The 25,596-nt window shown below is 42.7% G+C and overlaps 1 protein-coding gene across 2 annotated transcripts in view; it reads right to left on the minus strand.

Moving 5' to 3' along the window:
- LOC144800537 (vitamin D3 hydroxylase-associated protein-like) overlaps positions 1 to 24,443 on the minus strand; it is a 306,080-nt gene extending 281,637 nt beyond the window's left edge. Inside the window, exon 1 of one of the 2 annotated variants that reach the window (XM_078671688.1) lies at positions 24,148 to 24,443. In XM_078671688.1, coding sequence (XP_078527814.1) covers positions 24,148 to 24,351 — 204 coding nt within the window. In that variant the 5' untranslated portion in view covers positions 24,352 to 24,443. Of the gene's footprint in view, positions 1 to 1,894; positions 2,232 to 24,147 lie in introns of those variants that run through there. The other variant, XM_078671687.1, reaches the window with a different exon arrangement.
- Positions 24,444 to 25,596: the final 1,153 nt, after the last annotated feature.

Here is a 25,596-nt window from a genome sequence, read left to right on the forward strand (position 1 = left end):
AGGGATAGTGGCCTAATACTGGAGGACGGTTCCATAGTGTCTTCTGTATTTCTGTAGTCTTTTTCCATGTTTTTGTGTGGACTAGCCTATTCCTAATACTCTTATAAGATTTTAAGAAGGAAGCAGTGACCCTGACTCAAAAGCTCCTGCGTAAACAATACCCTGAAAAGATAATCACAAAGGCATGAAAGTGAGCACAGAACATTCCAAGAAATTATCTTTTAGAATCCAACAGAAGGCAAAACACTGAGGCTTTGATATTCATTAGTACTTAAAACACTGCATCCAATAATGCCAAAAAGATTGTTAATAAGCACTGACGTATCTTTATGTCTAATCAACCAACCTTTACTCAACCTCTTTTCTCTTTCAAGAGTATTAGGGACAGTGAAACACTTTTGCTCTGTATACAAATGTGTTTTCTTGTTTATATATCTCTACCTACAGATACCATTAGATCGGCAAGTATTTACTGCCCTTGCATGCCGTAAAATAAGTGCCTGAAGACGGCTGGAATGCCAGAAACCGGTCCTCGGAAGCTTGTTTCCGGTCCAGGAAAGGCATTGCTTGGCAGTTCGGGCTGGACTGTTCCCATGAGGCACAGGGTCAGACTGATTTGCATATGGCCATGTCTGAACTGGGGTGGCAGAGTGGGCTAAAGAACGGTGATGGATTAAACCCAGATCTTTTGACTGGGTGTGAGTGTTTGATTGGTTCAGATGCTCCGTCCATCTACACCCCCTTTTGTACCGTAAAATAAGTGCCTGCCACAAGGAAAATGTAGTCACCGGATGTCCCCGGGGAAGTATCAGTAAAACAAACTTGCGCTGACAAATGGCCTGGACCTTCTGTGGCTATCAGTGTAGGGCAGAAACATGTTACTACGAGGATCACAGGAACATTGTATACTACATGCCCCGCCTATATCTTTTTTTTAATAATTTGCCATGCACCCCGCTAGTAAAGGGATACCTTGGGAGTGAATGAGGGATATTTATATGAATTTACAAATTAAATAAATAATCAATTTTCCCTCCGCATCATCCCTCGAAATGCCCCCTAACCCGGCCCCACCGCTGTTACCTGCACGGACCGCGGCTGGCCCACCCTGACTTTTAGGGGTCAGGGTGAACCAGGTGATGAAGCATGCCACTACTGGAGTGGGTAGGGTTTATATACAAAAAAGGATACATTTTCCTTTTTCCTGCCTCGTGCAGAGGTGGCATCTAGTCATGAAGTGCACCGCATCTCTCTTGAGGGATACCCTTAAGTTATTGGTAGTTTGAGATCAGGGAGAAGGTATCCTTTTCTTACTTTGGTTCTCATAAATATCTCCTTTCCCTCACTGTAGGTTAGGTTCCTGACCTCCCTTACCAATGTTGTAAAGCTATAGAAAATCCACCACATCTAGGAAACCCATGCAGGAAAATCCATCAAATGCTGCTGGCAGAGTACCTGCCAAATGTGGACACTAGAAATGTAGGTTGGAGAGGAGGGAGCATGGAGGGTGAACCTGGTCAGTGCCCACGTATTCTGTCTTGATGAAGTCAGTCTTAAGCAATAGTTCTGTTTCAAGAAAAATCCATCATTTACCTGGCATTCTGGTAGGGAAGGAATATCACCATCATTTACCTGGCAGTCCTTCAGGAGGTGAACTCACCTCATTACTCTCCCTACATTGGAAGGCAGATTCCCACAACCCCAAGGGAATTAACTCCACATCTACAAGTGGACCCTGACAACTCTCTGCCAGGAGTGTATTCACCACATTCCAGACAATAATTAGGGTACATATTTCTCCAGAGGATTGTACAGGGAAGCTGAAATTTTCTTGCAAAATTCTCCCTTATGCACACCCCTCTGAGACCCTCTGCGTGACACAGGTGGAAAGTACCTGTCGTTCAAATGTCAGAACAGCATCCTCCATGTGCCGCAAGCTCTCTTCTCTTCTCTTTTGTGCTTCCTCCACTTTCTTCACTGTCTGCCTCCTACGCATCCATTTCAATGTGAGGAAGACTGTGGCTGAGCCGCAAAGGAGGCCGGGTATCAGCCGAGGATCCAACTCTTCCTGGGGCAGCATCTGTTTCAGGTTAACTAGGATCATGTCTGCTTCCTTCTGTTTCTTCCCCTATTCCACTCAGTGACTCTGTCCTTTGCAGAAAATTAAATAATGCTGGGTCCCAGCACTATTAGCTAAAGCGCTGCAGAGTACAACTGAAACAAGGTGAAGGGAATCAAGATAGCACGTGGGCTGGATTTATTGGCCAGGGAACATTGCTTTATCCAAAAGTCAGTGCCAGGCTTCATTTAACCACGGAGAGTGCTGTATCCTCAGATGACCCCCTTTTTAAGAGGTCTGATTGGCACTCCCCCTTGTGGTCAGAGACTTGATAAATAAACCTGTAGCTCTGTGCTACATTTGACCGGTGAGGGCTTCTAAGCGCAGAACTGCTATTGCAGATTGCAGTTTGTACCGTGTGCATTTGAGCATAAATATTCAAAATCCAGTTTATGTGCAGTTTATAAAAATGTATCTAGCATATGGCCAATGCTATACTTACCCAGAATTAGCCGGTTACAAAGTAAACTCAGTCCTGGCAAAAACGTTCAAATCTGCCACACTCTGCAAGAGGTCTTGACTAGAAACGGGCCGCGGGGGCATTCTTTGTAGTGTCATGGCAGCCCACCCTGTCCTGAAGGGAGCTCCTTTGCAGCCAACAGCAAAAATACAAAAGTGGCAGATTCAGGGCAGTCAGTCCTGCTCTTACCATGTAGAAACCCACCCTTTATTTTAATCACTGGGAAGACGTGACCAGTGCCTACATACATACATATAGGCTAGAATCAACAGTCTCACAAAGCAAGAATAGACAAAGCCAATAGGTCTGACTTTTGTATAAATTTATAACCACAGAAGCAAACAACCTACAAGCATGATGAAACACATAGAGCCCGATTCACAGAAATAACTTAAGACAAAATCCTAAACTTACTACCATTTTGGTATTCACAGAAGGCACTTACTCATTTTGGTATTCACAGAAGTCAGGAGTCTTAACTTTAGGGCTCCTAAATGCCTTCTGTGAATACCGAAAGTCTTAAAGTTAGGATTTTTCTCAATTAAGTAGTAGTAAAGCTAGGACTCCTAACTTTAGGACTCCTAAACGCCTTCTGTGAATACCGAAAGTCTTAAAATTAGGGTTTTTCTCAATTTAGTAGTAGTAATGTTAGGACTCCTAACTTTAGAACTCCTAAAAGCCTTCTGTGAATATCGAAAGTCTTAAAATTAGGATTTTTCTCAATTTAGTAAATGAGTAAGTGTCTTCTGTGAATAACAAAATGAGTAAGTGTCTTCTGTGAATACGAATATGGTAGTAAGTTTAGGATTTTGACCTAAGTTAGTTCTGTGAATCGGGCCCATAATGCCCACAAATGGCCATCTATACTAATATAATAAAGAGAGAGCCCAAACCTTTGAGGCGGGTAATCTCAGGAACCACAGCACCAATCACAACATCCAATACAGCGTTGGAATGGGCAGTTGCAGCAGAAGGACATAGGCTATGCAGACGCCCACCATATACATTTAAAAGGTAAAAGAACCGTGCCAGCAAAGTAGTCCCTTGTGGGCGTGTCTGCGTTGTGCTGTGGGCGTGTGCTGGGGGCGTGACAAACGCTGGGGGCGTGTGGTACGTCCCGCCCTTTGTTCCCAGGTTCTGTACATTCCAGCTCCGGGTGTCCACCCTGCTCCCTTCAAATACCCCTGCACCACATAATCATAACCCACCCTTACTCCTTAAAATACCCCAACACCCTTAAACACTAACCCATCTTAACCCTATAAATATACCCTGTACCCCAAAACCCAAACCTATCCCTAAACCCTAAAAATACCCCTCTACCCCAAAACCGAAACCTAGCCCTGAACCCTTAAAATACCCCTGTACCCCAAAACCCAAACCTACCCCTGAACCATACAAATACCCCTATACCCCAAAACCCAAACCTAGCCCTGAACCCTAAAAATACCCTGTACCCCAAAACCCATACCTATCCCTAAACCCTAAAACTACCCCTGTACCCCATAACCCAAAACTATATCTGAACCCTTAACATACCCAAACACCCCAAAACATATACCCCAGTACCCCAAAACATATACCCCTATACCCATACTTACCTTATCCAAACATTTAAAAAAAACCATGCTTTTACCATTCATGCATTTACAACGAATTTCGTAGTAAATGTATGCCTGGTAAAAGCATATAAAATGTAATGCCATGCGTTATAATGGCATTGCGGAGTCATGGTATTTTCGTAATGAAAGTATGCGGAGTGATGGTATGCGGAAAGAAAGTTGCGGAATAATGGGTGTCTACCCTCCCCAGGTAAGTACATTGGTGGCACGGCGGCCCACATCTCCAGCAACATACTCATATTTTTTCATCACCGATTTGAAAAATGCACAGGTCTCTCTCATTGATGGCCAGCACCGACATACACTTTTAGACCCACCTCCCGCCAAAAGTTCTAGAATTGCGAACTTTAGAGCTGGGGAGCTACGTTCGAATCTCGGCATCAGCTCAACATCCTGTGATTCCAGGCAAATCGCTTTTATCTCCCGTGCCTACCACAAATGAATGTGTTCTTCTGTAATGTAAATTGTGCTCATGCCATGTTGTCGAGTTCGCGCTATATAATATTGCAAGGAAAAATAAAGTAGGGAAACTCGAGTTCACCCACTACTGAACGCGCACTCTTAAGTGCATCAGCAGTGCACTGTGAATCGGAGCGTTTAACAGGCCTGTCACAGATAAGAAATGCTATCCAAACGAAATCCTACAAAACAATATACTACTGGCCGGCAGCAATTCATACCCGGACAACGTCAGGACGGGCTGCTAGTATTCTCCTAAAGACCTTCGGGCAGATTTATCAAGGTTTTGCGTTGCCCTTGCACCATGCACGGGAGCGCAATGGCGACGCAAAACCTAAGAGAGATCTAGTAAGCCACGCAAGGCCACCTTGCATTGCCCTGTACTGCTTGATAAATCTGGTGTAACGCAAGGCAGCGCAAATCTCTACCTGGCATTACTCTAACCCAGGTAGACGTTCCATGGGCAGAGAGTGGGTGTTCCCAGGCATCCCACCATGTATTTTGGTGCCTTCCCAGATTTACCATGAGTGGTAGACCTGGAAATGTATCAAAATGCTCAAAGTGAGGCACAACAAGGAGAAATGACTTTATTTCTCCTTGCTTTTTCTGTGCAGGAATGTGCATGCAAGTACCCTATCACCGTGATGGTGATAGGCTACTAATTGTGTGTCGGCGCAGGTATACTAGAGGAAAGCCCCATATCTTGATAGATATAGCGCATTCTTGCTCTCACACAGTGCAGCAAAGTGTCTTACTGAATTGCGCTGCTTGAAAGTTTGGTAAATATGGCCCCTTGTGTTAAGGATCTGTTGACTTACATATGACACTACTACCGCCTGAACTTTCTTTGGATGTCCTTTAGACCTGCTATGTAGGTTTTTCAAAGGTTCATTAATCATGAGGGATAGATGTTTGGTCTGTTGGAGCGACCTTGCTTGTCCAGACCACTTGTAATGAAAGCTATCCCGATCTTCTTGGAAATAGACCCCAAGAAAGCCCTTATATTCCCCCTACATGATGCCATCAACATTATTGAGACACGCTGCTCTTTAACTGATCATTAAGGTTTGAATGTGTATTTCAGCAGAATAAGGGTACGTTGCACATCCTGATAAAGATGTTATAACATCCCAGCCTCTTGGTTATCAGACTGTTAAGTTGCTTGTGTACCCCTACTATATATTATATGCTTGGATTATGGAAAGGAACTCTCATCTGTGCTCAGCATTAGATAACGAGACTAGCCAATTCCCAGTCCCATTCAAAATATGAAGCAAAGCAGCGTGTGATAAAATCAAATCTCGGGGAACTATTCGTATGTCCAGAGTACATACCAGTTTGCATCTAGAATGGGCAGACTAACCAGCTACAAAAACCAACATGTTGGAAGCACAAGTTAATATTATTTTATGTACATGTCTATTAATTTGTAGAGAGGAGTTAAAGCCCTTGCGTGTATCCAAGTGGTCAGATCCAGTAATTGACCGATTATGAATGGCTTCAACCGGAATACATTTTGACATATGTGTTTGTGGACAGTATATAAAGGCATGCTTTATTAACCCTTCACCAGGCAAGATGTAGCATTGTGGTGTTTTATTTCACAGGTATCACATTTTACACATATTGTGTTACTCTTTACTGTCCTCTGTACTATTTTTCCTCTTTGTCCTGCAACTTGAAACATAAATTTAATTTATAACGGACTGTACCAGCATGTAAATGTCCATTCCCAGCTGCCCGCCAGAAACAGCCTTTGTGTGGTGATACCCCTCATGGGGTGGTCTCCAGCCTGGACAAAGGGACGTGAGGTTTTGTATTTGATTGTGATCAAGAAGGAGAAAAGGCTGGGCCTCACCTAAAGGGTCTCCTTCACATTGCATAAACAGCCTCCCCAGGCCTATTCATCCACTTGCCCCACCATTTGTGAAAGGGCAATGCTCTAGGACATTTAAGAAGCAGTCCCTTGCTAACAAAGGGAGCCTTTCCACCATCACCATGACCCTCACCTCAGTGTCAAGGTCTCCACCCTCCAGCTACAGGAATGCACGTAATACACGTCTGCTGTCTCTGGAAGCTGTCCGTGCCCTCCATCCCCTAACCTGCTACAACAGGGACCATCCAAAGGGATCACATGTTGCCTGTATGATAAATACTGTCAGCCAACCCCAAGGATGAACATCACATGACATCCACTCCAGCATTTGTAGAATCTCCTTATCAATAATTGCAATACTTACCCATATATTTTATCACATTGCTATGTGTCATCTGTGGATTCAGGATTCTATTCTTGTTGTTAGTTTTTCTCTGTCTTTCTCTTACCATTGTGCGTTTTTTTTGTCCATTTGAGGTTTTTCCTTCTTCTTCTCTGTGTTAGTGTCAGGTCGTTGTTCTGTGGTTTTTGTGTTGTGCTTTGACTTTTATGCTTTCCTGGCCAGCAAGGATGTCTTGAGGTAGTCATTGGTGCCTTCTCTTAATTTTCTGTTTCTTGTTCCTTGTAAAACATTTGTGACCTCTGAGAGAATGCCCTCTGTGTAGAGCAAGTAGCACGAGGGTCAGTTACCATATCGTCGCCAATAAAATGTGGTGTTATGAAGTCCAGACGTGTAGTGGACGTTCAGTGGATTTATTGAAGTAGATTGCAGAACAATGAGTTAAGTCCAGTACAAACCCCACCAGGAGCAACCGGCATGCTGTTCAGCACTTCTCAACTGTCACTTCTGACTACCAACATTCTGTAATACATCATCCTTGGAACATTCCACTGGCAGAGCATGAGGTGACATGAATAACATTAAAGCCAGGATACTACAGCTGCCTTAATGTCTAGTACTGCACTTCTGTAAAGTGCCCACAACTCATTTCAAAGATCGCAACCTCTCTTGCTTTTGAAAGTCATACTCCTGCAACCCAGCAATATCAAATCACCACTTTTGATGTATTCCTATAGGTTCTGAATCGATCCCCCTATTCCTGACCCTATTCTGGTTAAACAAACCAACAAGTTAACTAGCAGTCAGCCCATGAGGCAGAAAACCCCCATGATGCAGATACCGTTATCTGACGCAGTCACACTACGGCACAGGAACGTGTTATCTGATTAGGTCATAACGCTTGCGATCTAATTAGACAAGCGATATTCCTCCAGCCCCTGATAAGGCATACGGAGTTCTCATAACAAATCAAACCTATGACAACCTGGGCAAAACCCTGCGGCCATTGTTTTGATTTCACCGAGAACTTCAGTAAAAGAATGTGCTAACGAGCAAGTCGTATGACATCCTTATTGACGTATCTATGTCCATCCTTACGTCAATCTCGGCACCTTAAAGGTATAAATATTACCGATATTGCCCTATGCAAACACACGCGTGGTGACGAGACGGAGCAGCCATACTTGCCGAAGCGAAGAGCAGAGCAGACCCGCTGGCGCAGCCCCGCCTTCCTGACGCGCTGAGAGAAGCTGCTTTCTCCTGCCGAGAAATCCAGCACCGGCGTTTCTAGGTAGCCCTCGCAGGCAGCCTGGAATATCGAGACCAGAGACGAGAGATACCATCCCTCATTCAACCTAGATTCCAGGTACAGAACTGAATAACCCCTCACAGAGAATTCTTTAGTTATTCACTTGGCAAAAACAAACTTAACTTAAACTGTAACTTTCTATTCCCGCCCACGTATTAGGCTTAGGTCAGGTACACGGGGTAGGCGTATTTAGAAACACCAGTTGAGTACGTTTAGTCAAATGTATATGTGTATGTAATATATTTTATTCATTTTAAACATCTTATGGCTTAGAAACCATATCAATGTTTTTAGAGTATTATTTTATACTATTGCTTTTAATGTATGCACTTTACTTAACTATAAGTATTGCAATAATATCGATCCATTTCTCTTGTATGAGAAAAGAGACTGATCAATAAATAACACCTTTTTATTGAACACGCCCGTCTCTTCCTTTTCTCTACAATCTGATGAGACTAAGAATGCACGTACTGACTGAGTAATATAAATTGCCTTTTGTTCACACGACTCTCGAGATATACTCTTGATTAGGGGAGAGCAAAGTTGTCATGTTCTATGGTTGTCAGAAACTAAATCCCTTCTTGTCTAATCAGGGAAGTTAAGTCCTCCTTGAACATTCGAGAAAGTTTCTAGTGAACTCTGAGCTAAGCTGGCAAACCCAAAACTTTAAGTCTAGTATCGACAGTAGTAGACCTAGTTAACGTCTGGTCTAGGCCTTTACTGCTGTAGGTATTATTCCAATGCGCAGAGCCTATTGGGATGATAGGAACTACACTACATGGCGCCCAACGCGTTTGGAAAGGGCGATAAAACTAACGTAAGACATTTAGAGTAACTCAGTCGTGCTTTCTCATTCAGACCCCTTTTCCCAAATACTCCAAAGACGTCTGGAGTGGGTGAAAGGTTATATCCGCCAGACCTCGCAGGAGGGAACTCCTATGTATGGTTCTTGGTACAAGTCAACGTTGAAGGATACACGGTTCCAAAATATTGTGCATCTAATCTTTGTTTCCATAAGAAACCTGATCTGCAAACAAAAGAAAAAAAACTTTTGGACAGTAAAATGTCAGACAATGAGGATGAAAGAGAGGCAGTTAGATTAGCAACTGAACTCGCAGCAGTTGATGCTACCATGCAGGCAGCAGACGAGGATATAATACTCATCCCGGTCATTAAAAGGAAATCTATAACCATAAAACTTATAGAAAATGGACTGACACCTAGAGGTGGTACAGTCATATTCGTAATTGAGGCACACGAATATCGGCAGACAGAGGTATACTATTCATGGATAAATTTTCCAGCAGCAAATCCTGTAACAAAGTACTTCCACTATTACAAAATAGAGGAACCTCCTGAAACGTACACTCCTTTCGAGGAGGTGGAAGTACCACTCAAATTTCAAGAGCATTTGCTCTTATTTGATGGCGCCCTAAAACACAATAATCACATCACCAGGCTCGGTCCTTTAGGTAGACCAGGAGCAACGTGGCCGGTCCTAGCCGGATACACACCACATCCAGACATCGACGGGATGTCTGCACCAAACCTTTTAACACAGCTAAAACAACTAATAAAAATACACAGACAATTAGTCCAATATGTGATGCGGACTTCAACAATTCAGCCAGCGATTAAACTCCCACAGCTGACCCCTCACCAGGGGAACACAAATAAAATTACACCACAGAACATCCAGTCCTGCCTAGGTAAAGTACCGGCTAAACGGGAACAAATACCATTATGGCTAGCGCAGAAAATCACCCAAATAGAGGCGGTGTTTCCAGACACCACCCCGCTAGAAAAGCACAGGATTCTGACTATCTGTCTTCCAATGGGAATCGCACCACACATTGAGGACTGTGACACTTGGGGTACAGTCTTTGCTTCCATCTACACAAAAACGCACGGTGTTCCATCCATTTCAGTAATACCAGATGTGCTAAAACAAATTCAAGATGAATATGGTCCTGAACCCGCTTTAACTCTTGGTATGAAATTACTAAAAGACTTCAAGCAGGTCTCGGCTATACTATTAGCCAACATAAAAGGAGAAGCAGCAAACGTGGCGATCCGCCAGAGGTTAAAAGAGACAGATATAGCAGACCAACCAGCTGAAATTGCCAGAATCATAGAAAAATCCTATGAGGAACTAGGTAGAGATAGTTTAGGTGGAATACCAGTAAAACCGCAACTAATTGAAAGTCCTGAAAAAATATTTTTTAATAATAATTCTACATCACCAAAAAAGAACTGGGATGGAAACAAACAATCCAATCCTAAAGAAAAGAAATTCCAGTCCCGAGGAAGGTCTCCTAGGCGAAGAGAAAAATCTCCGAACCAAAGACACAGGTCACCTCAGAGTGACCCCTCTGGGAAAAGATATAACCTTGGAAATAGGGATAATATTAAAAAGCCTGATAGATATCAAGACATTGATACACGTCCCTCTCAATCTTTTCAGACTTCCTCGCAGAAATCGGAAAGAAGAGGACGATCAGAACAAAGAGAAGAGCACACCAAGTCCAAAGACAAGGAACCTGCTCAGCTAAAAAAGAAATTACAATTTCCAAAAAAGAAGGTAGCCAGTATCAAGGTAGTTAACAATGCCGAGAATACTGAGGACACAACTGAAAAACGTAGAATGGGCTCAGACAATGCTAGACAGCGCAGCAGAAGTGAGCATAGCTCGCAAAGTCCTTATGAATCATCTGGAGACAGTGGACACGAATGAATATCTTCAAGTGGAAACTGCGGACACCAGAGTTAGAAAACCTCACAAAATATACGAAATAACATTGCGTATAGAGGGAGATCAGACTAGGAAAATAAGGGGACTATTTTGGGATAATCTCTCCAAGGGCTATGATATCCTTCTAGGTGAAAAAGACTGGCCACCAGAGTTTGTCAGGGAGTGCCCTCATGGCGAAGAAGTAATTATGCCTGCCTTCTCAAATCATATCCCAATTCATAAAAAATACACACTTGCCAGAAAGTGGGCAGTAGCTCTAGCTCCTGCTTTATATAAAAATCACGTGGGATGGGATGAGGACTCTCCTCCTCACAAAATCCAGTTAAAATCACAACCAACTGCACAAAGGCAGTACCCAATTAAGCAAGAAGCTAAAAAACAGGTAAATGAAATACTAGATCCGCTAGAATACCAGGGGGTGATTGAAACTTGCACCTCACAAATGAACAACCCTTTGTTTCCGGTCTCCAAACAAGACAATTCATATCGTCTAGTTTTGGATTACCGACACCTTAACACATGTTGCAAAACTTTTGCAGTGCAAAACTCACATAGTGCTGCACTAATGAATAACATAGTGCGCAAAAAATACAAAACAACATTAGACATCTCTAATGGATTCTTTTGTCAAAACATAGCACCAGAGAGCAGATATTTAACTGCATTCTCAATAAATGGCACTCAAAAACAATTCTGTCGGTTAGCCCAGGGGTACAAAAACAGCCCGGGAGTATTCTCAGCGAGAGTAACAGAATTACTACAACTATATGATGATGAAGCATTATCTTATGTCGATGACATTTACTTAACAGATGATGACTTGGAGACTCACTTGAAAAGAGTGAACACCATAATACTTGGGTTCGCTGCAGAGGGTTACAAATTCAACTTTAAAAAATCCAGAATTGCCCATCTGACAGTCCTGTTCTTAGGATATGAATTATCAAGTGAAGGCAAAAGCCTGGCCGACAATTTCCTAGAGAAATGTGCCATAATCCAAGCACCTAGAACACTAAAAAACCTACAGTCGATTCTAGGCTTCCTAAATTTCGGAAGAACATACATTGCAAATTACGCAGAAAGGGTCAAACCCCTTTATGATCTGATAAAACCAGATTTTAAAAGATCCAATTGGACTCAAATACACACAGAAATTTTGAGATCCCTACAAACAGACATGCTAATTAAAACAAAATTAGAAACACGTGATAACACACGCAATCTTGTGATTCGAGTCATCCCAGGGAGATGCGGATTCACATACCTGACCTCTAATGAGGGAGAAAAGGTACCAATTGCATTCAAATCACACTTGTACACAGAAGCTGAACAGAAATTCAGCAACAAAGAAAAAATTGTTCATGCAGTTCAAACCGCAATAGCTAGAGAAAAAGATCAAGCTGACGGTAGACATATCACAGTCAGAACAGCAGAATCAGCCTTTGAGGCACTAACAACACCGTGTAATTTACCAACAACAACATTGAATCCGGAATGGATACAATGGGTGAATTCAATCACAACGGACAAAGTATACTATTACTTTGATCCAGAACTAGAAGAATTAAAAAATCTAGAATATGAAAAAACATATCCTCTGCCAATCGACATTCTGCCTTTACGACATTACGCCTGTGTAATTTATACAGACGGGCATGCTCAACCCCCCGTTTGGGGCGAACAGGCATACAACCCCACATGTGGGATTACAAAAGAAGTGTGGCGCGGAGGTAAACTAAAACCTCTATTAACAAAAACACACTCAGTAGAAACTAATTCAGAACAACAAACTGAAATATTAGCTTTGAAAATGGAGCTAGATAATGCGGATCGCAAATTCCCGACACTTATAGTGTCAGATTCATATTACTGCGTCGAATCATATAACAAGGATTTGCAGACATGGATTCGAAACGGTTACAAAGATGACACAGATGCACCAATAAAGCAGAAACTGCTCTGGGAACAAATAGCTCTTTTACAAAAAGAACTACCAAAGACTCACGTGACACACTCACTGAGTCATCAGCGTGATGGCGTTCACGCTGCAGGGAATTCATTGGCTGAAACAGCCACAGCGGCAGCCACTAAATCGGCTCCCGTAGTTCGAAAAAAGCGTACATTAAAATACATTGACGGTGAAACAGTGCTGGCAGTGAAAACGTCATCAAAAGGCGACTGCTCAGCGTTACCGATCAACTATCCACTCAATTATACATACATAATCGATGCAAACTCCGTCCCTTTTGCTCGAATCCCTGGAGTGGGGGATAGGGTGATTCCAAACATGGACAGGAGAAACTTGTTAATCGCAGACGCACATATGGGCGAGGGTCTCAGACACCTCAAACTAAAAGATTCTCTGGAAGAATTACAATCACGTTACTGGTGGCCAGGCATGAGCCTGCGTCACACCATGTTTGTAAAAAACTGCCCAAACTGCAACAGAGATCGCAGTGGGGAGAAAAACAGTTTAATACCTCGTCGGTTTACTCCAGGAAAAATCAGGAGTAAAAAGGAAGGGTTGCGATTAACATATACAGGCTAGTTCCACTTATAATGTAGATCACCAGCACTCGGCTGATGTCTGGACTGTTATACAAAGATTTGCGAGTCTAAATGGCATATACGCTAAGAGCATGCTACGTTTGACCATTGTCTTCACTCTAGCCCAACAGCCTGAGGGGAAACATGACCAAATGAGCATAGCCCAGCGGGAATCTTCTCACTTCCTTCCTGAGGGTACGGGATGGTGTAAAGAAAAAACCAAGGCATAAAGCAATCTATAGCGGAAAGGATATTAGGTTCGGGAGCTGGGTGGGTCAAACATCTAATAAGTGTCCAACGTAGTCTAAATAACTTGCCAAGAAATTCTCTGAAGGGATTCAGTGCGTACGAATTATTATTTGGAACTAGGATGTTGATCTCTGACATTGATAGTCAGACTTCAGTGGTGAAAGAAAAAAGCTTTGATATCAAAGACCGTTTGGCTATTTTGCAGGACTTAAACAAAACAAGAAAAGACCTGAGCAACATAAAGTTGAAACAACAGCCAACAACCACTGAAGAACCACCACCTGTCCCAGCAAGACCTGTCTGGATTCCAAAAGTCGGGGATCTAGTCAGGGAAAAGATCGCGGTAAAGAAGGAATTTGGGCCTTCTTACAGAAAAGCAGTTCCTGTCTTGTCTGTCAACGGGACAAGATCAGTTGTACTACCGCCACTTGCTGGAAAAAAGGAGAACCGAGTTGTATCCATCGACCTGGTAAAACCACAACATGTGGCCGATAACAAACAGTAGGCCAAGTGGACTCCCAATAAGTAGCAGAACACCAAGGTTTGCTACCAGTACAGAGGTCCTAACGAAGAGGCTCATCACATTCGAAACGCCTACAGAAGAACAACAAGGACTATGCAACAATGCAATAGAACTCAGACCTCTGAAAACCCAAATAAAAACATTTAGCAGAGACACACCAATCTATAATGAAGTACCAAGGGAAAATGCAAGAAACAGAAATCCTGAACCAATTGGAACAATTGACAGAACTGCATCCGGCTACTTCATAAACTTCGATGATTCCTCTGAAGGCTTCAGTGAATCAAAGACACAGCCATCATCAAAAACCTTTAAAGATAAAGCTAAAGAACTTTTGAAACAACTGAAAGAAACATATCTGATTTCCCCATGGATTGAATTTTGGGTGGGTTTTGGTGCATTTATCCTCATACTTTGGCTCATCATGATACTAACTTTGGGACGCTTCATTGAGGGAAAATATGCAAAAATGGACACAGCAAGTCAGAAAATCAACTTGATCCTCAAACCACACACATCTTCACACATCGAGAAAAGAGAACTTTCTTCAGTCAACTTCACAGCCAATCCGATACCGGGTGGGGTAGCCTGGGACAACACTGACTATGAAATTTATGGTCCGGTCGAAATCCTGAAATATCCACACCAAATTAAGATCTCCTTGAGTGAATTTGCAAAACCAAGCTCATTTGCTGATGATTGGGACTTCGAAAGCATTAATAATATGATGTCTGACTTAGTAATGTCTGCTAAATTTACCAAACATGATTATTTGCAGGGTTCTACAAATTATGATAGTATGTACTGTTATAACCACTATGGTAACCATTTTTTACATAGATCTGCACAACCTAGAAATGTTTTAAATTATAATCAATGGGAACATTGTGCAACCCCTCCAAAAGGAAGCTCAAGGACCTTCTATGACAAATATTCATACTTTTCAGGTTTTAACACAAGTAATGCTAAAACATTCTATTTTAAATTGTCAAACAAGACAGGGTCAAAGACCATGATAACCAACACAAAATTGATATATTCAGACTCATTTTTTGAACAAATGAATACTTTTGGTTTTGATTATTGGGACAAAAATGTTGAATTGAAAAGTGTTTGGGGTACAAAAGAATGGCAAGTGCAGGGTATAGAATCTTTGTTTAGAGCCTGCATGATCCCAGAACAAATGATATTTTTAAATGACACTGTTCAACAAACTACCTGTCTTGGCCTAGCCAAAATCAAAGACTTAAATAAACCGTCTATTCCAAAGCCAACAATGCTCAGCAATAGCTCTACAGATGAAGAGATAGACGTAAATTATGTATTAAACAAAAACAGAACACATCCTGATTGGAAACAATGGTTGATCTGGCCCACAGATACTAATAACTGTCAAGACAGATTCCTGAACAAAACACAGGGGTTCAAAATGACCAGGCCAGACCCTAGATATCCCCAAAGACATCACCCAGGGATAATAACAACCTACAGTGTGGGCAAATTATGCCTTCAGTGGCTACAAACTTCCACACTGGCAGAAATTAAACAACACCTAACTTTACTTACTGATGGTGCTGACTTGCGTGATTTCATTATGGGACCGCGCAAACAGCGCCAAAAACGTTTCATAGCAGCCTCTGTATATGCAGCATACAATGAGGCCTGGAAGGTTACTCAAATTGAAACAGCAGAGAGAATACGGGAAATTGACCGTATTAATTTGGAAAAATCACTTTCTGTAGTGGACAATGGGTTAATGACTCTGTCCTCCAGAATTTTTTCTTTGGACAGCATTGTGTCTTCAGCAATCGACATATTGTCGCAAGACTTACTGTTATTACAACACGGTCAGTCACAATTGCGCTCTATTGTACAGCTTGGCTGGACGTTACAAAATCTACGTTCAGGCTATGTGCCTTGGCGTTTAATCAACACAACGTCACTATTCCAAATCTTTAACCTTACTGATAGACAAATCAGTATGGCACAAAAGGGTGCTGATTATACAATCTTGAGCATTGAAAAACTCGAAAGATTACCAGTGACAATGTCAGAACGACCTGTCAGTGAATGGATACTACATGGGATAATAAATATTCCAATCTCAACCTTCAGGTTTCAATACTGCCAAAAATATATACAGGCTGGCATGTACGAGAAATTGGGAAAGGGGTACCTTAAAACAACATGGAACCTGCCCTATTCACATGCATGTGTCAGTAATAAAGGACAGAAAGTGTTTCTTAGTGGCAACAATTGTGCGATGTCACTAAGTGGCATACTTCTGTGTAACGGAATTAGTTTGCATGGAGCCTGTGAAGGGAATTCATACAACCTTTCATGTCACCAGCAAGGCACACCTGCAACAGAAATAGAACCATTCTTTCAAAGACTCTACAATGGGAGTTACATTCTAATTGTAGATCGCAGATGTTGTAGTCTTATGCCCGGGACTCCTTATCTAGTAACTACGACTGCGAAGGTCAAGTGCTGTGGACGCTCATTGTTCCCCAGCTCCTTTCCAGACAGGGAGGCAAGGGCATGGCCCAATTTGAAAATTACTTCTATTCGAATAGATACTTTAAGCAGAATGAAAACAGTGCTTCTTCAGACGCCTACAAGGCTCACGTCATCAAAAGAAACGTATGATCTACAAGTCGCAAGGACGACTGCAGAGATACATTCATTGTTATCAACTAATTCCCCCATACATTTCGCGGAAATTCTGAACGAAATCTTAAATATTTCTGATACCAATGGGGTCTCAAAGGTATTTAAGACAGTATTTTCGATGGCATTAACACCATTCAAAGCCATACTGGGTATTTTTCCAGATTTCGTCCATTCGATTTTTGGCGGACTTCCCCTGATCTTGGGACTAATTGCAGGAATCCTATTCTTAGTCCTTATTTTTCGTTATGGCAACCCATGTCACAGACAAAACTCTTGCGACAAGGGAAGAAACAATCCTAGCCATTGGATACCGGGACCGGATATCAAAAATCCTGGGACTCTCCCGGCTTAGAGACCTGAACATGACTTGGTTTCTATCATTTCGACCAATGTGGCAAAGATGTGTTTTACCTGTATTAGGGTGTCTGCTATGCGGAGAAGAATGCGTGTTAGACACCTGTCTGACGCTACAATCGGATGCGCCAATGGATGCAGAAACATTGTTGAGCCCGATCAAGGTTCATGCTTTGTGCTGCCCTCAAAGGCTACCAATCCTGATGACGGCATTCGTGGAAGCTTCACCACTACGATTGATGGGTAGTGAAGTTCAAGATGAAAGCAGCATCGATCAGGTACGACCTTCTGTCAGCAATGCGAATCAGAATGTCAATGGAGACAATCATGCGCACGAATGCATGATTACACCTATATCCGAGTTAGTGGAACTTTCCCAGGAAGCTGTTGACAGTTTTTTCGAAAGCCTAAATGATATGATGTTCTCGCCAGAACAGAAATAGAGACTTTTGAACAAGCTCGCACACAGCGTTCCCTGAATTCGGCCTTCAACTTTAAAAATAAAGTCACATGAACAATTTTCCCTCCAGTTCACGGACAGCAATTTTTCAGCAGCCCCAGAATATTTTTGCATATTTTTCGGGACACTATCTTCTGCTTAAAGTAAGAACTATTCTTAGAGAACTAAGGTTTCTAAATTTTAGATAGCTTATAGACATTAGCTGCCCGCTGGTATGTTCATTGTTATTATATTCTGTGATGAAATGGTCTCGAACTTTTCTTCTGTATTAAGAGCCATTTCATGTGTAATTCTCATATACAAAATAGCAATTATGTATACAAATGCGATTACTTTGGCATTTTTCTACAGCTTGAGTGCATACAATACATATGACTGCAATTTTTCCGTATATTTGAAAATTTCAAAATGCATTTATGTATTTTGGGGTGGTAAGGTATACACTATACTCTATAGTATGTTGTACTATGTTATACTATGCATAGATTAGTAAATATGACCATAGTTAGCATGGAGTGGGTGTGATGTATTCCTATAGGTTCTGAATCGATCCCCCTATTCCTGACCCTATTCTGGTTAAACAAACCAACAAGTTAACTAGCAGTCAGCCCATGAGGCAGAAAACCCCCATGATGCAGATACCGTTATCTGACGCAGTCACACTACGGCACAGGAACGTGTTATCTGATTAGGTCATAACGCTTGCGATCTAATTAGACAAGCGATATTCCTCCAGCCCCTGATAAGGCATACGGAGTTCTCATAACAAATCAAACCTATGACAACCTGGGCAAAACCCTGCGGCCATTGTTTTGATTTCACCGAGAACTTCAGTAAAAGAATGTGCTAACGAGCAAGTCGTATGACATCCTTATTGACGTATCTATGTCCATCCTTACGTCAATCTCGGCACCTTAAAGGTATAAATATTACCGATATTGCCCGATGCAAACACACGCGTGGTGACGAGACGGAGCAGCCATACTTGCCGAAGCGAAGAGCAGAGCAGACCCCGCTGGCGCAGCCCCGCCTTCCTGACGCGCTGAGAGAAGCTGCTTTCTCCTGCCGAGAAATCCAGCACCGGCGTTTCTAGGTAGCCCTCGCAGGCAGCCTGGAATATCGAGACCAGAGACGAGAGATACCATCCCTCATTCAACCTAGATTCCAGGTACAGAACTGAATAACCCCTCACAGAGAATTCTTTAGTTATTCACTTGGCAAAAACAAACTTAACTTAAACTGTAACTTTCTATTCCCGCCCACGTATTAGGCTTAGGTCAGGTACACGTGGTAGGCGTATTTAGAAACACCAGTTGAGTACGTTTAGTCAAATGTATATGTGTATGTAATATATTTTATTCATTTTAAACATCTTATGGCTTAGAAACCATATCAATGTTTTTACAGTATTATTTTATACTATTGCTTTTAATGTATGCACTTTACTTAACTATAAGTATTGCAATAATATCGATCCATTTCTCTTGTATGAGAAAAGAGACTGATCAATAAATAACACCTTTTTATTGAACACGCCCGTCTCTTCCTTTTCTCTACAATCTGATGAGACTAAGAATGCACGTACTGACTGAGTAAAATAAATTGCCTTTTGTTCACACGACTCTCGAGATATACTCTTGATTAGGGGAGAGCAAAGTTGTCATGTTCTATGGTTGTCAGAAACTAAATCCCTTCTTGTCTAATCAGGGAAGTTAAGTCCTCCTTGAACATTCGAGAAAGTTTCTAGTGAACTCTGAGCTAAGCTGGCAAACCCAAAACTTTAAGTCTAGTATCGACAGTAGTAGACCTAGTTAACGTCTGGTCTAGGCCTTTACTGCTGTAGGTATTATTCCAATGCGCAGAGCCTATTGGGATGATAGGAACTACACTACACACTAACTCATCTTTTAACCCCTTCAATTCACATACCCCGCCTTCCCACTAAAAAATAGCAATTCCTGGAATCGGAAGACAGAGGATAGGGACATTTAGGTGTTTTCCCTGTTTCACTCAACATGAATTTAAAACGTACTTAGAAATGGGTATTTAGACTAAAGATCATCAAAACTTTCAATTAAAATCAGAAAACACATTTAAGACAGTTAATACCAGCTACTATGAAAGTATATAATTTAAAATCTATTAAACATATTTTGCGCTTTAAATAGGCAGTCCCAAATGACCTCTGCTGTGTATTGAGTCTCCATTTCAATAGGAAGTGAAACACCTCCATTCTAGCTTGATGAGGGCATCATCAATAAACACTAGGAGCAGTATAGCTAATTAAGGCGGAGGAAAAAGGGGGTAGTTTAAAAGTAAGTGCTCCATATTATAGCTGATCTGTGATCCACAGGCACATAGGTTTCTGTTCTTTTCCAAGTTTACCAGCTCCGCTGGTGTTGGTCTTGGCCCCTACGTGCTGTTCATGAGGTCCTGGGACCCCTGGGCTGTGCCAATGTGTACTCCTCCAGACATCCTGAAAAACCTGGTATATATACATTTTTGGGCTTTAAAGAACTTTAGAGGACCGGACAAATCTGTCAAGTTGAACCAGCCAAGGTATGGTGCAGGTGCGCTCAAGATTTAGGTATCTTGTACTCTACAATTTTCAACAGCAGCAATCCATTTCAGAGGGGCCTTGTGCAGAAGGTATCCAGTCTTGTGGTACCTTTATTGGCTATAGCCTTCAGCCCTTTTCTGCTGGAGGAATCAGAGCTCCTAAAGTATCTGGCCGGCTAGAAGATTTCCCTGGGAGCAAATTTAGAATTATCCCACTCTGAGCTTTTCCAGCCTTAGCAAATGTCTTTACTGTGACCTCACCCAAGGTCTATCTTATATTGTGAAGCCTGTCTTAGATGCAGTTTGCTGCTTTCTCCAGTTGATGAACGTTCACTTTTGGAAAAAAGACTAATTTCCAGGGTAAAACCTCTGAACGGGTTGAACCTGGATGGTGCATCTCACATGAACGTCATCACTGTTGGCCTCAAATTAAGTCTCAGTACCAGTCTACCCCAACCAGTTGACCTCAGGTGGCATTAAGTGCTTTTTGGTGCTGTTTCATTTAAAATTTAAAAATTCATATCTTAAGTTCCCCTTATTGGAATTGTGTCAATTTCGTGTCATTTTGTTCATTAAATTATTCAATTTTGTAATAATTTGAAGTGGTACTTTTAATATGTCGTGATTACATCTTTCTACCTGGTTTGGAACTTTTAAATGCTTGATACATTTTCTCAAGTTAAGCCTCTATGCTCTGTGGCATCGCTATAAGGGTCAAAGCTCAGATTTTAATTATTTAAACTTTTACTGGGCCTAACAAGTACCATTATTACTTGTGTTGGACTCCCATCCACACAAACTAATAATCCACTTTCTTACAGACATCATCTATTGCTCCACAGGGTATATGAGGTTGTGCTCTCCTGCTCTGTATTGCATATACTTATGATATGCATAATTTTTGGTTAGTGTGCACCTGTGCTTATATATTTTTTTCCTGTGTCCAGGGGCATCTGATTGTGTATTAGACTTTGTGAAAATGGGTTTCACTGTACGATTAGCAGTTACTACCAATGACATGGTCTTGCAGCACTATATGCAGGTCAGCACGCTGTTCCAGAACTCAATGATAGTAGTTAGCCCAGATTTCTTAGATATTGGGATAAGTCTTGCGCTCTCAAGCAACACACTCCATGTATTCATTACCATTTCTTTGTGGCAGATTAAAATTAATAGGAGTTTGAAGGGATATCTTCCTGTACAAAAACAATAATTTGACTTTTCCTGATTCTATTTTTACATTACATTTTCCTCCTTCTATTTCTGCTGCAGAATGCAAAGAGAATAGGAGAAATAAAGGTATTACTCCTTGTTGGGCCACTTTAACGCTCCCCAGGGGGAAGCATTAGAATCAACTCACTCCCAGGTGTATGAAACTGTCGTAATTCTGGTAATACGACAGAATCCACGGATTTTGCGTGGGAACACCCACGGCAACACCCATGGAACGCCCCTTTCACGCAGAGTAATGAGTGAAAGGGCCATATTGACAAGGCCATAAAAAGCCACGCACGGTGGCCTTGGAAAATCTCTCTGCAATATGCGCCACCAAAGCATTAACAAAAGTAACGCTCCGGTGGCACAACACCCTTGTAAATATGCCCCTACATTTTGTAAAGTTACATTAAATGAGTGTGAGATAACATATTTCATTCCAAGAGAGGAAAACTGAGTTAAAATGATGAGACAAATGGGATAATGTACCTCCTGCTGTACATTATAAAGATATTGCAAGTTATGAGGAGTTCTGTGAACATTTAGAGGGATAAGACCACAGCCCAAGTTCATGTAGAAGGTCTTGGATCTTTGAGGTGGCTTGCAATATCCTTTATATGTACATTGGAGAGCATTCTATTCCATATAATACATGGTCACACCATCATGCTCCTTCGTACTAAACAGATAGTATGGTTGCAGACATGAAGAAACAAAGAATGATATGAAGTGCTATATTAAACACACCAAAATCTAGCTAGTAATTTGTTGCACAAATATATTAGAATCAGTTTAATGTGAATTAGATTTAAAAAGTTCTGTAGAACAACATGAGATGTAATAGATCTCATCAGGAAAAAGAATATATATTTTGCCGCAAAATCTCTCCTTTTGGTTTAACCCTGTCCGTTTTTTAGAAAATCTGATCATACAAATAAAAAGTCAGTTCTTGCTTTCTTTGTTTAAATTGCAGCTACAAATACGCTCTGTGACCTGCCTTACACCTTGGCTGCTGGCAGTGGGCATTATGATATCACAATTCAGCTATAGTAAGTTATTAATGATGACAGTTACACCTTTATATTATTACAGTTGATTCATAAAGTCACAACTCTACCATAATAAGAACGCTGGAGGCAGGTTTTTTATACTGGGAGTGTAGGCCTCCATGTGGTTGAAGACTTCTTTAGTCACTGCAATGATTTACATAAATTGGGCAATTAGCTATTCCCAGCACGTAGCAGTTCATATGTGTGGGTGAATGCAGAGTGGCTGTAAAGCACTGATTGATGCGCTATCTCAGAGCACCGTACAGCATTCAAAAGGAGGAGAGGAAGTATGATACAAGGTACCAGCCAGGAACAAGTGGGACAAGCACATTAAGGGGCCAATTCCGATCTCGGTCGGAAGGGCTCCGAATCGGGTTCGGGATTAGCGGGTCGGATTCGGTGGCTGAATTTCCGTCCGGTTCGTACACGGGTCCGGAAGACGAAGTACGATGTGAACAAGCGCGAAATCTCCGGCCGAATCGTTTCCGGGTCCAAACCGCTCCATACGTCTCGACCGTAAGCTAACCGTGGCGTGCAATGGAGGCAATTTCCGACCGAGGCAGTACGATGCGCAATTCGGACAGCCGGATCGAGTTGGAGCTTCCAGCTCGCAATAGCTCCCGGAGCTTGTCTTTGGGGGTCCGCATCGGACCCCCTGGGACTCACAGCCTTACGACTCGGACACAGGGGGAGACCCATGGGTCTCCCCAACACAGGCATGTATGGTGCGGATGGCACTGACGCGTACACATTGTAGGGGGCGCACCTGTCCGAACGTACCCATTCAGTCAATGGGAGACCATGTACGCGTTGTACGACCGGCTCCCATTGACTTCAATGGGAGTCTGACCGAAACGAGTCCAACAGCATACAGCCGCATCGTACTCGCTCGGACGGACTCCAGGAGTCCGGATCGGTCGGAAAACACCCCGGATCCAGCTTGGTCAGAGTGATTTCTGACCCAGATCGGAATCGGCCCCTTAGAGTTTCCTTTAAAGCGAAAGCAGATTATTTCTGTCTATAATTCTATGAGCAGTTGATTCTCTAGAAGGGCTACAGAGGAACTGTGTGAACACTTCAAGCCTAAGTTAGAGTTTGGGCAGAGGTGATGAGGTGTATATGGCCACCACTGATGCAACTACAGAAAATCCACCAGATCTAGGAAACCCATGCAGGAAAATCCAACAAATGCTGCTGGTGGAATACCGGCCAAACGTGGACACTAGAAAAGTACCCTGGTGAGGATGGAGGGTGAACCTGGTCTCCTTAAGATGAAGTGGGTCTTTTGCAGCATTTTAGGAAAGCAATACTTGTCTTTCCAGAAAAATCATTCATTTGTCTGGCAGTCTTTCAGAAAGTGATCTCGGCTCATTACTCTCCCTAGATGGGAAGTAAGATGCTCCCCCACCCGTCTGGAGAAATTAACTCCACATCTACAAAGAGACCCTAATAACTTTCTGCCAGGAATATAGCTACTACATGGCACACAATAAATAGAGCACATATGCCTCCAGAGGATTGTACAGGGAATCTGAAATTTTCTCTCTGAATTCTCCCTTACACACACCCCTCTGGTACCTGTTGTTCAAATGTCAGAACAGCATCCTCCATGTGCCGCAAACTCTCTTCCCTCTTCTTTTGTGCTTCCTCCACTTTCTTCACTGTCTGTCTCCTCCGGACCCATTTCAAAGCAAGGAAGACTGTGGCTGAGCCACAGAGGAGGCCAGGTATCAGCCGACCGTCTAACTCGCCCTGGGGCAGCTTCAGGTTGACAGGGATCATGGCTGCTTCCTTCCGTTTCTTTCCTGATTCCGTTCAGTGACTCTGTCCTCTTCAGACAATCGGATAGCATTGGGACAGAGCACTATTAGCAAAGCACTGCAGAAAGAGTACAACGTAAAAAAGAGAAGGTGACCAAAATAGTTCATGGGCTGTGAAGCATGCAATACTTTCCAGGGCTGGATTTATTGGCCAGAGAACATTGCTACATTCCAAAATCAGTGCCAGGCTTTATTTAACCACAGAGAGTTCTGTATCCTCAGATGACCCCCTTTTAAGGTGGTCTTGGACTGGCACTTCCCCTCTAGGTCAGCTATGTGATTGATAAAACTGTAGCTCTGTGCCACGTTTTGGATGCTGCTGGCTTCTTAGCACAGAACTGTTACTGCAGATTGCAATTTGAACCTAGTGCATTTGAGTATAAGTATTCAGAATCAACTTTTATGTCCAATTTCGTAAAAATGTATCATGGCATACAACCAATGCCATACTTACCCAGTACTAGGTTACAAGCTAAAATAGGCCCTGGCAAAAGCCCCACTCTACCGGAGGTCTTGACTGGAAAAAAGCCGTGGGGACATTCATTGTAGTGTCATGGCATCCCATCCTGCTCTGAAGGGAGCCTCTTAGTCTGCAGCCTACCACGAACATACAAGAGTGGCAGAATCAGGGCAGTCCAGTCCAACGCCTACCATGTAGAGACCTAAATCAAATCAAATCAAACAATCACTTGTAGAGCATGCCACATACCCATGAGGGTCTCAAGGCACTGGGGAGGGGAAAGAGGGGGGGGCTGCAGCTACTCGAAAAGCCAGGTCTTGAGAAGTAGTCTGAAGGCCAGCAGGTCCTGGGTCTGTCGTAGGCCGCTAGGGAGGGTGTTCCAGGTCTTGGCGGTGAGGTAGGAGAAGGATCTGCCGCCGGCGGTGGCTTTCCGGATGCGTGGAACTGTGGCGAGGGCGAGGTTGGCTGAGCAGAGGCTGCGGGTGGGGGTGTAGAAGCTGAGTCGACCGTTGAGGTATGCTGGTCAGGCATTGTGTAGGGCATGGGGTGCGTGGGTGAGGAGTTTGAAGGTGATCCTCTGGTCGACAGGGAGCCAGTGCAGGTCTCTCAGGTGGGGTGTGATGTGGTTGCATTGGGGGACGTCGAGGACCAGTCGTGCCGAGGCATTCTGGATGCGTTGGAGCCGTCTCAGGAGCTTGGTTGTTGTCCCTGTGTAGAGGGTGTTCCCGTAGTCCAGTCTGCTGGTGA

This window comes from Lissotriton helveticus, chromosome 1_2 (assembly GCF_964261635.1).
Source record: "Lissotriton helveticus chromosome 1_2, aLisHel1.1, whole genome shotgun sequence".
NCBI classification, from domain to species: domain Eukaryota; kingdom Metazoa; phylum Chordata; class Amphibia; order Caudata; family Salamandridae; genus Lissotriton; species Lissotriton helveticus.